We start from the raw sequence: 17,733 nt of genomic DNA, 5'->3' as shown, positions 1-17,733 counted from the left end.
GATTGAATGGCGGTTTCTTCCTCTTCTCCATAGTCAATACTGTTTTCTACTATTTCAATCTTATCAGTATCTAAAATTTGCCAAAATATCAGTGAATCAGCAGACTCTACATCCTACTACTACTTAATGATAAAGTATGTGAAGACAGACGGATGGATGTTTAACTCTCGTGCAAAAATAAGACATTTTGATGATTAAAAATATAGGTAAGTGATATGTTTTTTTTTAATATAATATTATAATAAATAAAATATTAAAACGCAATATAAAAGTAAAACATAATTTATGATATAGCATGTTTATTGATGTTTTACTTCCCTCCCTTAAAGAACTATTAAAGCAAAGGAAAGAACTCTATGCGAAGGATAAAACGAAACAAATAAAACATGAAATAACAAGAATTAGTAAATTAATTAATAGGAATATAAAACAAAATAAAAAAGAAATGAGGCAAAACACCTTTGAAAAATTTATAAATAAGGGTGGCGCTGTTCGTAGAGCCTATAAAGAGTTGACAGTAATCTGAATGGACAGGAAAATTAAAAGACCAAAAAGGTATTGTGAAAACAAGACGCCCAGATATAATTAAAGAAGCGACAATATTTTACAAAAAACTCTACACAGATACAAATAACCCTTGTTTACCTAATAACAAAAGACTTAGAACAGCAAACGCTACAGACAAAAACATAGATGTGCCGAAAATTCTTATGACAGAAATCGAAAACGCTATCAAAACGCAGAAAAATGACAAAGCACCCGGAAACGACAATATTATAAACGAAGTTTTAAAAACTTTATCTCCAGCACTATTAAGACCCCTCCAAATGCTTTTTAACCACATCTTAATCACTGAAGAAACGCCCCACCAATGGTCGGAATCGACACTTACATTACTCTTTAAAAAGGGAGATAGAAGTGATCTCAGTAATTATAGACCGATAAGTGTAATGACTATATAAAATCTTCGCTAAGATCTTGCTAGGAATATTAACGAAAACACTTGAGGAAAATCAAAGCCTGCTTGTTGGCTTTTTGGCCTGCTTTATAGATCACATACAAATAGTAACACAACTAATTGAAAAATCAAAAGAATATAGGAAAACTATATATGTGTTTTATAGACTATACAAAAGCTTTTGATTCTCTATGTTTCGAAGCTATATGGACAACACTTATACAGCAAGGAGTCGAAGAAAAATACGTCAACATTATTAAAAATATTTACAAAAAGTGTAAATCCAAGATAAGACTTGAACGTGAAGGAGAAGAATTCCCAATTCAAAAGGGGGTGAGACAAGTGGACCCCCTGCCCCCAAAAATTTTCTCTGCTGTCCTCGAATCCATCTTTAGAGAACTAGATTGGGATAAGAAAGGAATAAGGATTGACGGAGAACTGCTAAGCCACTTACGCTTTGCAGATGATATTGTAATTTTTGCAGAAAACCCTACAGAATTGGAAAGTATGATAACCGAACTAGCAACAGAAAGTCAAAAGAAAGGATTGTCAATGAATAAATCCAAAACCAAAATTCTGAGCAACGGGGAACCATTTGAAATAATAGCAGATAATGAAAAAAAATAGAATATGTATCAGAATATGTTTACTTAGGGCAGCTAGTATCTTTTGAAAACAACACGGAAAAGGAAATAAAAAGGAGAATTACTTTAAGCTGGAAAAAATACTGGTCACTAAAGGAAATCATGAAAAATAAAAATAGGAATATAGCAATAAAGAAAAAAGTTTTTGAAGTCGCAATACTGCCATGCCTTACATATGGTTGTCAGATGTGGTCCCTAAGAAAGGAAGATGAGGAAAGCATAGCCATCTGTCAGAGGAAAATGGAAAGAAGCATGCTCGGCCTCAAATTATCGGACAAGGTAAATAATACAAACATTAGGAAGACAACAAAGGTAATAGACGCGAGAAAAAGAACAAGATTACTTAAGTGGCACTGGGCAGGACACATATGCAGACATACAGGTAATAGATGGACGAAACGTCTAACAGAGTGGGTACCGAGAGACAGGAAAAGGAAAAAGGAAGACCAAATAAAACCACATCAACTGAAATCACTCTTTATTGAACATTATAACATAAATCACAAAATCATTTTACATCTTTTTCATCTCTCCTATTTTTTCACATTGACAATTAATCTAACTTCAAAAAACATTACTTTTTTCTTTTCTCTATGTTCGACATTCCGCCCACCATGAATATTAGTAATAATATTCTTAAATATAACAATAATCAAAATTCCTAAGTTTATTCTAACATGTTAGGCAAAATTATCAACCTTGAAACTGCTCTCTTTATAGAATTATTTTTACATTTTAATGTGACAACCCTGGTGATTTTGTCAATACCTGGATGTTTTTCGGTAATGACTCCTAACAACCATTTAGTTGGAGGAAGATCTTCTTCCTTCACTAAAACGATATCACCAATATTCGGTTCAGGAGTAATTTTTGACCATTTATACCTATTCTGTAGAGTTGTCAAATACTCCTTTGACCATCTGCGCCAAAATTGTTGAACGACTTTTTGCATCAGCTGCCACCGAGAAAGACTACAATTCTTGACGTCCTCTAACTGCTTATTAGGTACCGAAATTAGGGGTTCCCCGATCAGGAAATGTCCTGGGGTCAAAGCTAACTCTTCACCATCCATAACCTTGTACAAAGGGCGCGAATTAAGACATGCCTCTATTTTTACAAGCAGGGTTGCCAATTCCTCAAACGTTAGAGTCGATCCATCTAAAACGCGTTTGAGATGCCATTTTGCAGATTTTACCCCCGCTTCCCAAAGGCCACCAAAGTTAGGTGCATGCGGTGGTATAAAATGCCAATCGGTTCCTCGATTAGCGAGATTCTCCCCTACTTCTTTTATCATGCTGTCATTCTCGCCTTGAAATAATTTAACTAATTCTCTCGAAGCACCAACGAAGTTCGATCCATTGTCACTCCACATCTCTTGGCAATAACCCCGGCGACCCACAAAACGTTCATATGCTGCCAAAAACCCTGCCGTGGTCATATCGCTTACTGCTTCTAGATGTATGGCGCGTGTGGACATACACACAAACACACATATGTATCCCTTACTACATTTACAACCTCTGCCCTTGGACAATCGCACATTAATTGGACCAGTGTAATCAACCCCGCTTTTTAAGAAAGCACGATTTGCAGATACACGTGCCTCTGGTAAATTACCCATAAAGGGTTGAATACTTGTTTGACTGTAGCGTAAACATCTGATACATGTCTTATAGTGTCTTTTTATAAGACTCTTGACACGAATGATCCAAAACTTAGATCTTATGTAGTTTAACATAAGCTGAAATCCACCATGCAAAGTCTTTAAGTGAGCATCAGCTACAATCAAATTGGACAGATGGTGAGAGTGAGGTAAAATAATAGGATGCTTTACGTCGTATGCCACTTGACTCTGTTGAATCCTTCCTTGAACTCGTATTACGCCTTCCTCATCTAAGAATGGACACAGTGATTTAAGTGGACTAGCTTTTGAAACAGACTTAGATAAACTTAACCGATGCAGCTCCTCTGGAAAGGAAATTTTTTGACAAGATTTTATAGCTATAGTCAAAGATTCGTTCAATTCTTTTACCGTAATAAAACTCAACGTTTCTAACGATTTAGTTCGTACTCTTCTAATAAACTTACAACAATATGTGATAACCCTCAACAGCTTTTGTAAGGAAGAAAATTTGGTCCAAACTGGTAACTCTGAACTCGTCTGGAAGACTGCTGTATGCACTATTATTTTTTCTTCCAATGTCACTGAAACAACGGGACTATCTGGAACAGTAAACTGCCGATCACGCAACCAACAAGGGCCCTTAATCCAAGGGTCATACTGCATAAGTTCCTTTGGCGACATTCCGCGTGACGCACAATCGGCGGGGTTCTGTTCTGACTCCACATGTGACCACTGATCGTTATCTAAAACCTTCAAAATCTCACTAACTCTGTTGGCTACAAAGGTCTTCCACCTTCGAGGCTCACCTCTCAACCAAGCAAGCACGATTGTCGAATCAGTCCAAGCTCGGAGTTGTGTTTTGTGTATAGCTAATACGTTTGAAATTTCATATAAAAGTTTTGCTAATAAAACTGCTCCACATAACTCAAGACGTGGGACTGAGACTTGCTTGAGTGGAGACACCCTTGTTCGAGCCGCTAACAAGCTAACATGTGCATCAGTTTCATTTATGACCCGAAGGTATACTACGGCGGCATAGGCCGCTTCTGAGGCATCGCAAAAACCATGGAGCTCGACCTTGCTGTTTTTGCCTGTAGACACCCACCTAGGAATCATAAAGTTATTTAACGCATTAAGCTCGTCCCGAAAAGAAACCCATTGATTTAATAGGTCACTGGGAACCTCTTGATCCCAAGTAACACCCGCAAGCCACAACTTTTGCATATAAGTTTTGCTTTTACAGTAACTGGTGCGACCCAACCCATAGGATCAAACAGACGAGATATATTCGATAAAATAGTCCTTTTGGAGATCAAACCCTTTGACTCTGGTAACTTAACTTTGTACTGAAAACAATCAAGACTCACATTCCAAGTTAATCCTAAAATCTTAACTACCTCATCAGACTTCAACTCTAGACTTTCTTTATGTTCCTTCCCTGCATTAAATTCTTCATTCAATCGTGCGCTGTTGCTTCTCCATTTCTGTAACTCAAACCCTCCCTTATGTAACATATCGACTACTTGATTATAGATCTCTACTCCTTCTATCTCATTTTCACATCCTGACATGAAATCGTCCATATAGAATTCTTTCAGAACTCTATCCCTTGCCAAGGGATAGTGATCTCCTTCATCCTTTGCTACTTGCTGTAGACTTCTTACTGCTAAAAATGGAGCTGAAGATACTCCAAAGGTAACTCTTAATAACCTATAATCCTGAACCTCCTCATCTGGATTATCTCTCCACAAGATCCTATCATAGTTGGCATCCTCGGCAGAGACCCTTATTTGTCTATACATTTTGACAATATCAGCAACAAAACAAATGGGGTAAGTACGCCAATTTAAAATAATATGGCGAAGATCCGGTTGTAGTCGTGGCCCAACTAAAAGATAATCATTTAATGACTTACCATGAGCGCCCTTACACGATGCATCGAAAACAACTCGCACCTTTGACGTTATTTTTTCAGGACGCACTACTGCGTGATGAGGTAAGTAAATACTATCTCTCTGATGAACAGGATCTTCATCTCGAACTAGTTCCATGTGATTCATATCAAGATATTCCTTAAGCACCTTGGAGTATTCTCTTTTGAGTTCAGGATCCTTATTTAATTTTCTTTCTAAAAAATGGAATCTCTTTAAGGCCACTTTACGATACTCACCTGCCCTACAGTCTGGTACTTCATTCACAAAGGGAAGACGAACAATGTATCGACCTGACTCATCTCGACACGTTGTGGATTGAAAGAAATCCTCACATTTCTTATCTTCTGCGGATACAATATCCTTTGGAAGATCAGTTTCCAGTTCCCAGAATTTACGCAACAATTCACTTACCGACTCATCTCGAATGTGCAGACTTAATATACTGCGAGCGCGAAGTGTCTGTGCTGGGGCGCGACCGGATACAATCCATCCCAGAAGAGTATTTTGAGCTATTAAACTACCTGATGGATGTCGAATTAAACCATGTGTTAATATGAGCCCATAAAGATCCGCACCTAGCAGTAAGTCTATTTTACCAGGCTTGTCACATCTAGGATCAGCTAAATCTATATTTCGAAATTCAGGCCAATCTCTAATTTTAATAGGGTTTGCTGGCAATAAAGACGACAAACAGTTTAAAACGTAAGCCTGAACATCACAATTAAAAGGTCTTATAGTAGATTGTAATTTAAATCCTACCATGTACTTAACTGATAAATTCTGAGTATCGCCTCCTACACCCGATACTACCCCTTCTGTAGCGGACTTCTGAAGTCCTAATAATTGAACGGCCCTCTCTGTAATAAAAGAGGCTTGAGAGCCTTGATCGAGCAAGGCTCTCAATATAATACATGCCTTCTTCGTTTCTATTTTAACTAGTGCAGTAGCTAGCATTACCTCTCCGTGAGCACCAATAGGACTGCTTGCCATATTCGTCATAATATTACTCATCTCAATTCCATGGCCAGCTGGGGACTGTGAAGCGTGAGCGAGACCCTGCGACGCCGCCGGGTTTTCGGAGTGGAGCAGTACATGGTGTCGACGTCCGCATCGTTGACAAGAATTAAAATACCTGCATTTTGAGACCGTGTGGTTGACGCCAAAACAATTAAAACATAATCTGCTATGTTGTATAAACTCTGTTCGGGAATTAAAATCCAGTTGCTGAAATTTCGGACATTGTTCTAATATATGATTCTCTTTACAATATAAACATACGACAGCAGAGACTGAGAATACATTTGGTCTATGTCTTTGTTCTATGTACGACCTTTTCTCCTTTACTTCTAAAAACTCCAGTGCTCGGAATCTACCTTCCAGAAAGGTATATAGCTCTTTTAAATCAGGTGAATCGTCTAAATTATTGCAAATCTTTTGTTCCCACTGTCTTCTAGATTCCGTGTCCAATCTTTGACTTACTATGTAAACTATCAATACATCCCACGTTGAAATGTCAAATCCCAAATTTGATAGCGCATTGAGACATTCGTTCGTTGTGTCCAATAAACTTCGAATTCCGTTGCTATCTTCCGTGTGCAAATTCCGTTGCCCAAACAAGCGAGCCAATATATTATTGGCGATGTACCGCTTGTTACTGTATCTTTTTTTAATAATATTCCAACTTTTTTCGTAGTTGGCCTCTGTTATTGGAACATGCCGCAGCAAAAGTTCGGCCTCCCCTGTGATGTGGCCTTTTAAGTAGTATAATTTCTGTACACCGGCTAAATCCGTGTTCTTATGGATAATCGATTCAAATAGGTCGTGGAAAGTGGGCCACTCAACGTACTTCCCAGAGAAAATTGGGATATCAATTTTTGGTAAGGTGATCGACTTAGGTGACTCCTCCTTATGATCTTTGAAATTGGTTTCTGAGGATGCAGCGGTGATCGATAAGCCTTCAAGTGCCTCGTCCAAATCTTCCTTGTAGGCATAATAATTTTCCTTGACTTCGTCATGTAAGTCCTTTACTAAATACTCTTTTTCTTCTGTAAGTTCCGCCATCGCTATTAACTCATAATAATTACTCTGAAATTTCGTCCATTCCGCTTCTAAACTTGAATATCTTGCCCTTACATATGAGCGGCTAATTCTCACCTTGGGAGATTTCTTAAAGTTGGTATAGTCCTTAGTTATTTGAGCTTGAATAGATTTTTGAATTCGAATGAGACCTTCCATATTGTACAACTCTTTTCTCAAAGAAATTATAAATTCTATTACTTTTCATCCATAGGTCACCTGTTCATACATTGAATCCGGCTCGAAGGACCATGAAGAAAACCACATCAACTGAAATCACTCTTTATTGAACATTATAACATAAATCACAAAATCATTTTACATCTTTTTCATCTCTCCTATTTTTTCACATTGACAATTAATCTAACTTCAAAAAACATTACTTTTTTCTTTTCTCTATGTTCGACAGGTGGGAGAGATATATTTAAAGAGAGATGCGGACCCCTATGGATGAGAATGACACGGGATAGAAACTGCTGGAAGGATTTAGGAGAGGCCTACGCCGAAGAGGCGACTACTACTTAAAATGAATATACTTTATAATTGTTAATAATTAATCATGCTTGTAAATTGTAGTAGAAAATAAAGGCTATTTTTATTTTATTTATTACTTCCCTCCCCCCTCACCCACCTAACAAAGTCAGGTTTAAATATACTCACACTTGGAATCCTCAATGTCAGGGTTTATAGTCACATCATCATGTTCCAAGTGTCTCTCCTGAACATCAAATTCCGGAGGTTCCTTTTTTGTTAGCACAACATGGTACGGTATAGTTTCATTTTCAATAGTCTGTGTGACGAGGCGGACTAAAGTTTTTGGTGACTGTAAAAATAATATTCAATAGCAATTTTAAAGGTGAAATAAAATAAATCTAAATACATCAACTTAAAATAATAAGGTACCTGACTACTGCTTGTTACTGCATTCTGAAGGTTGGCAACTTGTCGTAGTCTTGCACAACATGTAGCATAGAAGACATAACTCTGTTTTTGCCTATTCGAAAACAATAACAAGATAGATAAAGATTGATATGAAGTTAGGATAGGTAATAACAATTTCATTCATCACTCTCATGCTACGCATTTTCCAGGCAATTGTATTTAAACAGTGCCAGATAATACAAGATGTATCCCGTGACTTCGTAATATTGTGAGAGCCGTACATCTTGCTGTGGTTAAAAGTAACAGTTACAGTAATATATCGTGTATTAAATATATCGTACTAGCTGTTGCCCGCGACTTCGTCCGCGTGTACTTCAGTTTATAGCGCGCGATGTCAACAAAATTGGTGTCAAAAGCTTTTATAAAAAAAACCCTGGTACCCCTTAAATCAAAACAGCTGTGCAGTGTGCACATAATATTTCATTTTATTAAATTAAACTTTATATATTATGCCAAATTTTAAAGCTTATTTAGCCCCCCAATTACACAACTTTACCCATAAACTATTTATCATTAATAGGTTTATGGTTACGTCACTGTATATAATATAAAGTACTGAATTATTAAATAACGTAAAAAAGAAATAACAATTGAAAGAGTGCATGATGATACCACCTCTTATAGAAAGATGTTGGGCAAGCGTTAGCGCGATGTAAGAGACGCACGGCGCCATCTAGTATGATTTTTTGGGACTAACTTAATTTGAACAAATTTTTGTATTTTCACCCCCTTTCAACCCTTTATATCAGTAAAAAAAGTAGCCTATGTCCTTTCTCAGGCTTTAGACTATCTGTATACAAAATTTCATTACAATCGGTTCGGTAGTTTTGGCGTGAAAGCGAGACAGACAGACAGACAGAGATACTTTCGCATTTATAATATTAGTATAGATTTCGATCATCAGAATGAATCAAAACTTCTGGTAAGTTGCCAATATATTGAACGAAAAAATTCGTAAATGTGGTGTTTGGTGCCTCGTACGCAGCGTTGCCAGATTTTTTTTGTGCAAAGTCGGGACTTTGGAACTTTTTGAGTGAAAAAGCGAGATTCTTTAGTTATAAGTGGGACAAAGTAAAAAAAAGGTGTAAAATCAAAAGTTTTTTCTATTGTTTACCCGACTGCCACGAGGGTTATTTACTTTTTATTTGCGTTAAAATAACGTTTACGTGACATTAGAAAGCTAAAACGTTTCCGAAATAGTAAAAAGAACAAAAGGAGAGAGAGATTTGTCACAAATCGCAATCTACAGTTTTGGAATTGTAAAATAAGTTTAACCTTAAATTCAGCTAGTTTCTCATAAACATTTTGCAGATCTGTACCGTAAATGTTGATAGTTATTTTATTTATAGATAGGCATATAGAGCAGCAAGTTTTTTGCAACATATTGTGGGAGGTAAACTCTGGTATACACAGATAGGTATTTTGTAAATAAAATAATATTTTCGAAAGGCGAAAGCTTTCCAAAGATATTCACATATTTCCTCTTCTTCTTTTTTGTTTCCTTTTACTTATTATGGTGCTCGGCTACAAAACTTAACCATGGCTTGTGGCCACTGGCCAGTGTCAAGTAAATGGCGGGAATATTTAAAAAAACAATATTCTCATAATTATTTTTAGCATTGTTTTATGGTCAAGTCCAAATTTTAGCCAACGTCTACATTAATTCATGTAGTCAAGGATTCAAGTCGATCAATTCAGTAAAGTGGTAATCGTTTTACTGAAACTTTCTATTGAATTTTGAAGGGAACACAAAATAGCACCTTTCTGGAAGTTAAATCACTCTCCTACACTTGACACTCTTACATAATAAGGAAGATAGTTACATGATTAATATTTGAATGGTCAACATGGTATAATTCTAAACAATTATGGTTAAAATTACGCCATATCAGACTAATACAGCTTCTTGACGGGACTGTCTCGCCACTACTCGGTAGGTGTAAAAAACGCATCAGTGTGGAGCCACTCTTGGAGCGCCCTTCACATACTCTGCGGCCCGGTGCTGGCACTGCCATGTGTAGTCCTTGGCCAGCAAAGTGTGACGACCGCTAAGAAATCCGTTTATCTCGCGGGAACCCTACATTTTTCTGGGATATAAAATATCTTATGTCCTTTCCCCGTACTTGAAGTATCTCCATACAAAAATGAACGCCTCCGTGGTCTAGTGGTATAGAGCGCTCTTGACTCGGAGGTCGTGGATTCGATTACCGCGTTGGAAACATGTTTTTCCAAGTTTGGTTAGGACAATGCAGGCTGATCACCTGATTGTCTGACAAGTAAGATGATCCATGCGTCGGATGGGCATGTAAAAAGTCGGTCCTGCGCCTGATCTCTCGCCAGTCTCGTCGGTCGTCCGTCCCACTGGGTTATGAGAGTACAGGAATAGAGAGTGCTCTTGTGTACTGCGCACACACTTGGGCACTATAAAATTACTCCTGCGTAGCTGGCCTGGTTTCAATGAAACCGGTAACCGTCACCGAAACCAGTGTGGGAGCTATTATACAAAAATATTTCAGTAGTATCGGTTCAGCGGTTTAGGCGTGAAGAGGTAACAGACGGACGGACAGACAGGGGCGGACAGACAGACAGACGAACGGACAAACCGACAGACACACTTTCACATTGTGTAATGTTACCTACATTACACAATGTGAAAGTGTGGCAAAAGGCAATTGGAAATCTATTTAAACTTAAAGAAAAGGGAATCCATTTACTGTTAATTGACATGATATTTAATTGAAAATAAAACACTCTTCATCAAATCACCAACAGCGCGCAAGTAGTTCCGTAGTGAGATCTTGTGGTATAATAATAATAGGGAACAAATATAATAATCAGCAAAAAATGCACCGAGTGATACCCTAAACTTGTTTACCAAAAAAAGATAATTAAAACCAAAATATAAAGTCTAAAATAGCAACACTACCAGCTATTTTAGTCATGACAACACTTTAAATTGTAATCGAATACCGAATATAGTAAATGATCACCAAATAAAGTAAATGATCTGCTAATATAGTAAATGACCGCCAAATATAGTAAATGATCACCAAATATAGTAAATGATCACTAAATATAGTAATTGATCTCCAAATATAGTAAATGATCACCAAATTCTTGTGAGAAAATCCATATTTCTGTCCAAATAAACCACTACGATTGACAAAACATGTAAGCATATTATTATGCAATGACAATATAACAAAATTTTGTAGCTGTTTATCATCATACAAATTCTCGGATGTTTATAAAATGAGCAGCTTAAATCAAGCTTTTAAGGAATTCCATAACACATTAAAGTTATTCTTTGAATTATGTTTCCCAGTAATAATATGCAAGCAAAACAATAGACAGACGAATAAATTATGGCTTACTAAGGGATTAAGAAAATCATGCATCGTAAAAAGGAAATTGTATCTTAAATATAAATCAACAAGTGAAGACAAATCTAACAATTATAAAAAATATTTAACTTATTATAAAACTCTTAAAAAATGTATTTATAAATCAAGACAGTTACAAAATAAAAAATATATAAATAAGAATAAAAATAAATGTAAAGCAATTTGGGACATTATAAACAATAACATTAATGACATAAAATCTAATCATGACATAAATACAATTTCTTATAATGACAAAGTTCTTACGGCTACTAATGACATTGCCAAAGCATTTAATAAATACTATACAGAATTGACGAACAAAGAATTTAAATTTAAAATAAATGACATTGCTAAAACTTTAAGTACACAATTAATAAATACAATTTTTCTTAGGCCGACCGATCAACATGAGGTACTTCAAACAATAAATAGTCTTAACAACAGTAATTCAGTAGGAATTGATAACTTAAATACAAAAATGATTAAAGCTTGTGCGAAACATATATGTGGTCCCTTAAGCTATATCATAAATCTATCTTTTGAAGAAGGTGAATTCCCCGAAATATTAAAAACGTCTATAGTCAAACCTCTATTTAAAAAAGGAGATAAAACTGACATAAATAATTATAGACCGGTCACCTTGATTCCAGTTATATCTAAAGTATTCGAAAAAATTATGATAAAAAGGCTTTACGAATTTGTCACTACAAATAATATACTTACTCCACAACAATTCGGTTTTCGTAAAAATAGTAATACAACTTTAGCTTGTTTTAATCTTATAAAATACATAACAGAAGCTATAAATGATAAAAACCCAGTAGCAGCGATATTTCTAGATATGTCTAAAGCTTTTGACTTCGTAGATCATAAGCTGCTACTATATAAGCTAGAAAAATATGGAATACGTGGCAAAGCCTTGGACTGGATTAAAAGTTATCTATCGGGACGAAAGCAATGTGTACAAATATCGAACATTCAAAAAGGGAAAGAATCTACTACCAGGTCGGACTTTTTACCTAATAATTTCGGGGTCCCGCAAGGTAGCATACTAGGTCCGTTACTTTTTTTAATTTACATTAATGACCTTCCTAACGTAACAGATCAATATACAATTTTATTTGCAGACGACACCACGGCTATAATTAAGCGTAAAAATATAAATTATTTTCAAAATGACATTTATAATACAATTAAAAAAATCATGACATGGCTTAATAATAATAATTTAAAAATTAATATAAATAAAACAAAATTAATACAATTTAGAGATTATAGAACACGACCTATTGACTTGAATATTAACATTGACGGCACTGCTATAGAAGAAGTTAATTCAGCAAAATTTTTAGGAATAATTGTAGATAGACACTGTGACTGGAAGGATCATGTAAACCATGTATGCGATAAAATTGACAAGTTTATATACGCGATTAAAATATTACGTCTAAAAGTCTCGACCGAAGCAGCACGTTGTGCATACCACGGATATGTTTCGTCTGTACTCTCATATGGGCTACTACTATGGGGAAACTCTGTTGAAATTGATAGGGCATTTAAAGTTCAGAAGAAGTGTGTAAGGGCAATCTGTGGAGCTTCCCCATTAGATAGTTGCAAACCAATTTTTCAGAAATTACAGATCCTCCCTTTGGTATGCTTGTATATAAGAGATATTTGTGTTTTTGTTAAGCAACATTCGCACTACTTTCCAAAAAATGCTGATGTCAACAATAGAAGTGCTACAGCAAGATACAAATATAAACTGTACATGCCACAGTGCCACATGGATGTATATAGGAAAAATGTGTACATTAACGCCATTAATATTTTTAATAAATTACCAGATAATTTTAAATCATTAAATGCAAGTAACTTTAAAAGACAAATTACTAAATGGCTATTAAACAATTGTTTTTACACATTAAACGAATATATGACATTTAAAGAAAAATAATGCAATGTATAACATATATATTATCTATTAAAATTAATTAAATTTGACAATTATAAACCAATAATTCAATGTATGATGTAATAAAATTAATTAATTAAAATCTCTTATGACATAAATATTTTCTATGTAATGTAATTATTATTATTGTATAGTTATTCAATTTGAAATGTATTTTATTTTATATGAAGCTTATAATATATTTCTTCAATTGACAAATTATATATAAAATTCTTTGTAAGAAGATGTGGGTATTAATTAATTTTACTTATACTATATTTAATTTAATTGCACGCCATTGTTATGGCAGAATGTTAGAACTATAAGTAGTGAATAAGACCTTTATATCAACAACATTCTGGCAATAAAGACATTTGAATTTGAATTGAATTTGAATTAACAAAATAGTCGGCCAAGTGTGAGTCGGACATGGAGGGTTCCGTACCGTTATAGAACAAAATTAGACCTAAAATTGTGCTTTTGTATGGGAGCCCCTTTTAAATTATTTATTATTATTATTATTATCTAATTATAGAAGTTAACATAATATAATCAAGGTATTTGCAAAAATATCAACGTGCCTACTGGTTGGCATTATTGCAAAAAAGGTCAAAAAGTAACGTTTGTGGTAAGGGAGCCTCTTTTATTTTGTTTTAGTATTTGTTGTTATAGCGGCAAGAGATATACACGATCTGTGAAATTTTTAGAAGTCTAGCTGGAGCGGTTCTGGAGATACAGCCTAGGCCCTAGAGACGGACGGACAGACGGACAGACATCGAAGTCTCAGTAATAGAGTCCCGTTTTAGGGTTCCGTACCCAAAGGGTACAAACGGGACTCTTTTTCTAGGACTTCATGTCTGTCTGTTCGTCTATCTGTATTCTTCTCTTTAATAGGATATTTGCTAAATAAAAATATATTTGGTTATAATTTTACATTAAATTCTGACGTATAATGTTGGTGATCGTTTACTACTTTTGGTTTAAGTAAGAATGATTTATTTGGAGTCATTTTGCATAAATACATTAGCGAGATAATAAATCATTGGTGATCATTTTACATTAAAATGCTAGTATAATATTGGTGATCATTTACTAATTTTGGTGATCATTTTACTTTAAAATGCTAGTATAATGTTGGTGATCATTTACTAGTTTTGGTGATCATTTACTTATTTTGGTGATCATTTACTATTTTTGGTTTTAAGATGTTAAATCTTTAGTTATCATTTTACATTAAAATGGTGGTCTGTATTTTGGTGATCATTTACTATTTTTGTCTGTGAAATGTTACTATTTTTGGTGATCAGTTAATTATAAGCCATAATAATATAGCCGGGGCTAAGCCAGCGAGCAGACACGAATTAGCTGCGTTTACCAAAAGACGAACTCTAGTTTGGCCACCGCTGAATGTTTCGGCTAAACTTTGGCCGGAAACCGGAGACCGAAATTTCGGTTGGTCACGATAAAACACAATATTGCTATGTCGTATGCCTCCGTGATCCAGGGGGCTTAGAGCTTGGCTCCTGACTTATTGTAGGGGTCATGTGTTCGATTTCCAAAATATTTTTTTTGGAAAGTTTACAGATTTTTTTAAAATTTATTTATTTATTAAACACATTACAATAATTTTACATGAAAACAATATGACAGTAGTTTCCCATGCAAAAACCTAAAAGGTTTATCAGCTGTTTGGGAGAGACGTTCTGTTTACATATTATTCTTAAACTACTTTAGTATGTTATTTTATAACTACTCTTACATAACATTTTAAGTTTTATTGTAATTTTCCACATTTTTGGTAAAAGGTGGCCCCGTGCGAGTTTCTTACGCCGGTTCTTCTCGGCGGGGTAGTTCCCGAACCGGTGGTAGGCCTCATGTAGACATTCTAAAAGTCTTAACTTTGTTAACCTATTTAGAAATAAATATTTTGATTTTGAGATACCTAACAATTTATTACTCCGTTTTAAGTTGACTTATTTTTTCAGAATCAAGGTTATACAAACATTATAATAAATATAAAAGTATATAGTTTCTAGCTCCAATGGACATCTAAGTGTTGGACTAGCTTTTTCTTTAACGTAAATATCTTCGAACAAATGTCACAACTAAATTGTTTCTCGCCCGCATGAACTCTAGTGTGTGCAGTCAAACTGCTTTTCTGTGAAAATTTCTTTGGACAAACATCACAGCTATATCGTTTCTCGCCCGTATGCACTCTTGTGTGTACATTCAATTTGTTTTTTCTTGAAAATTTCTTTGAACAAATGTCACAACAAAATGGTTTCTCTCCTGTATGAACTCTAGTGTGTACAATCAAATCTTGTTTTGTAGGGAATTTCTTTGGACAAATGTCGCAACTAAATGGTTTTTCGCCTGTATGGACTCTTAATGTGTGTTTAGTCAAGTGGCCTTTACTTAAAAATTTCTTTGGACAAACATCACAGCTATATGGTTTCTCGCCCGTATGAATTCTTTTGTGTAGGGTCAAATGTGCTTTACTTGAAAATTTCTTTGAACAAATATCACAGCTATATGGTTGATCGCCTGTATGATTTCTTATGTGTACAGTCAAATTATTTTTAAATACAAATTTCTTTGAACAAAAGTCACAACTAAATGGTCTCTCGCCTGTATGAACTCTAGTGTGTTCAGTCAATCCGCTTTTCTGTGAAAATTTCTTTGAACAAATGTCACAACTAAATGGTTTCTCTCCTGTATGAATTCTTGTGTGTACAGTCAAATCTTTTTTTCTAATAAATTTACTTGGACAAATGTCACAAATAAATGGTATCTCACCTGTATGAACTTTTGCTGTGTGTATAATCAAATCGGTCTTTAAACGAAAACTCTTTAGACAAAAATCACAGCTATATGGTTTCTCGCCTGTATGAAGTCTAGTGTGTGCAGTCAATTGAGTTTTTAATGAGAATTTCTTTGGACAAATGTCACAAATAAATGGCTTCTCGCCTGTATGCACTCTTATGTGTCCAATCAATTGACTCTTTCTACCAAAATTCTTCGAACATAAATCACAGCTATATGGTTTCTCGCCCGTATGAGTTATTTTGTGGTGTGTCAAACTTACTTTTCTTAAAAATGTCTTTGAACAAATGTCACAAATAAATGGTTTCTCTCCTGTATGAACTCTAGTGTGTACAGTTAAATTGCTTTTCTGTGAAAATTTCTTTGAACATATGTCACAACTAAAAGGTCTCTCGCTTGTATGAACTCTTGTGTGTACAGTCAATTTGTATTTGTTTGAAAATTTCTTCGAACAAATGTCACAACCGAATGGTTTCGCGCCGGAATGGACTCTTGTGTGTACATTCAAAGTGTTTTTTCTTGAAAATCTTTTAAAACAAATGTCATAACTAAATGGCTTCTCGCCAGTATGAACACTGTTTATGTGTTCAGTCAAAACTTGTTTATTTGAAAATGTTTTTGAACATGACTCACAGCGAAATGAGTTAAATGAGCGTGAATGAGTTTGCATGTGCCTCAGTAAATTGCTTCTTGTTGAATAGTTCTTCAAACAAACATCACAGGTGTGGGGGGTCTTGCTGGACCGTGCTGCGCTGGCATGGCCTCGCCCCTCGCAGTCATCTGTGTTGGGTCGCTCGTCCTCGTGTTTGATACCTGGACAAATATCCTCATGTGACAATATATACCTATCCACGTGTAATGAAACATAATTTGTTTGAGCATTACACCATATAGTATATGGTGTAATGCTCAAACTGCTGCAAGTGTATTCAAATGGCATGGCTATGGCATATACCAAGTAACATGAACATTTGAATACACTTGCAGAATGTTTTAAAGAATGTTACAATTACATTAGACATACATCCTTCAATCAGGGAGTTGGGACACAGGATCGTAATGACATAATGCTCAAAGTAGTTTGAGTGAGTGTTTACAGCACTGACCTCTATAATACACTGGACAGGCTACCTACACTACTATTATAAAGAGGAAAGATTTGATTGTTTGTTTGTCTTGAATAGGCTCCGAAACTACTGGACCGATTTGAAAGATTCTTTTACTATTGGAATCCTACATTAATTCTGCTGAACATAGGCTAAATTTTATTTTGGAAAAAAATAGGATTCCGTAAGACATTTGGGATTTTCGGACGCAAGGTGTAATTAATCAACCAAGAATGTTACTTTTTTCGCGTACGCTGCCTAAACTATAAAAGATAGAACCATAAAATGT

General features: G+C 35.2%; 1 protein-coding gene and 1 long non-coding RNA gene across 2 annotated transcripts; both read right to left on the bottom strand.

Moving 5' to 3' along the window:
- LOC121738229 lies at positions 1 to 8,195 on the bottom strand. Its single transcript, XR_006037259.1, has 3 exons — positions 8,140 to 8,195; positions 7,897 to 8,059; positions 1 to 70 (listed from the first exon to the last, which is right to left on the bottom strand). It is a non-coding gene; the product is annotated as an uncharacterized LOC121738229 (long non-coding RNA).
- Positions 8,196 to 15,019: 6,824 nt separating this feature from the next.
- Positions 15,020 to 17,147, bottom strand: LOC121738225 (zinc finger protein 271-like). Its single transcript, XM_042130183.1, has 2 exons — positions 15,545 to 17,147; positions 15,020 to 15,077 (listed from the first exon to the last, which is right to left on the bottom strand). Exon 1 carries the CDS (start codon positions 17,006 to 17,008, stop codon positions 15,548 to 15,550), a length of 1,461 nt encoding a protein of 486 aa, XP_041986117.1. The 5' UTR covers positions 17,009 to 17,147; the 3' UTR covers positions 15,020 to 15,077; positions 15,545 to 15,547.
- Between the last annotated feature and the right edge of the window lie 586 nt (positions 17,148 to 17,733).

The sequence above is a fragment of the Aricia agestis genome, chromosome 22, assembly GCF_905147365.1.
Source record: "Aricia agestis chromosome 22, ilAriAges1.1, whole genome shotgun sequence".
In the NCBI taxonomy this organism is placed as follows: Eukaryota; Metazoa; Arthropoda; class Insecta; order Lepidoptera; family Lycaenidae; genus Aricia; species Aricia agestis.
Note: the sequence above shows the minus strand (reverse complement) of the source record. Positions and strands in the feature narration are given on the sequence as shown.

Bases quoted from the DNA above. Each gene is read 5' to 3' on its own strand.
- LOC121738225 (XM_042130183.1), bottom strand. From the start codon at position 17,008: ATGCAAACTCATTCACGCTCATTTAACTCATTTCGCTGTGAGTCATGT.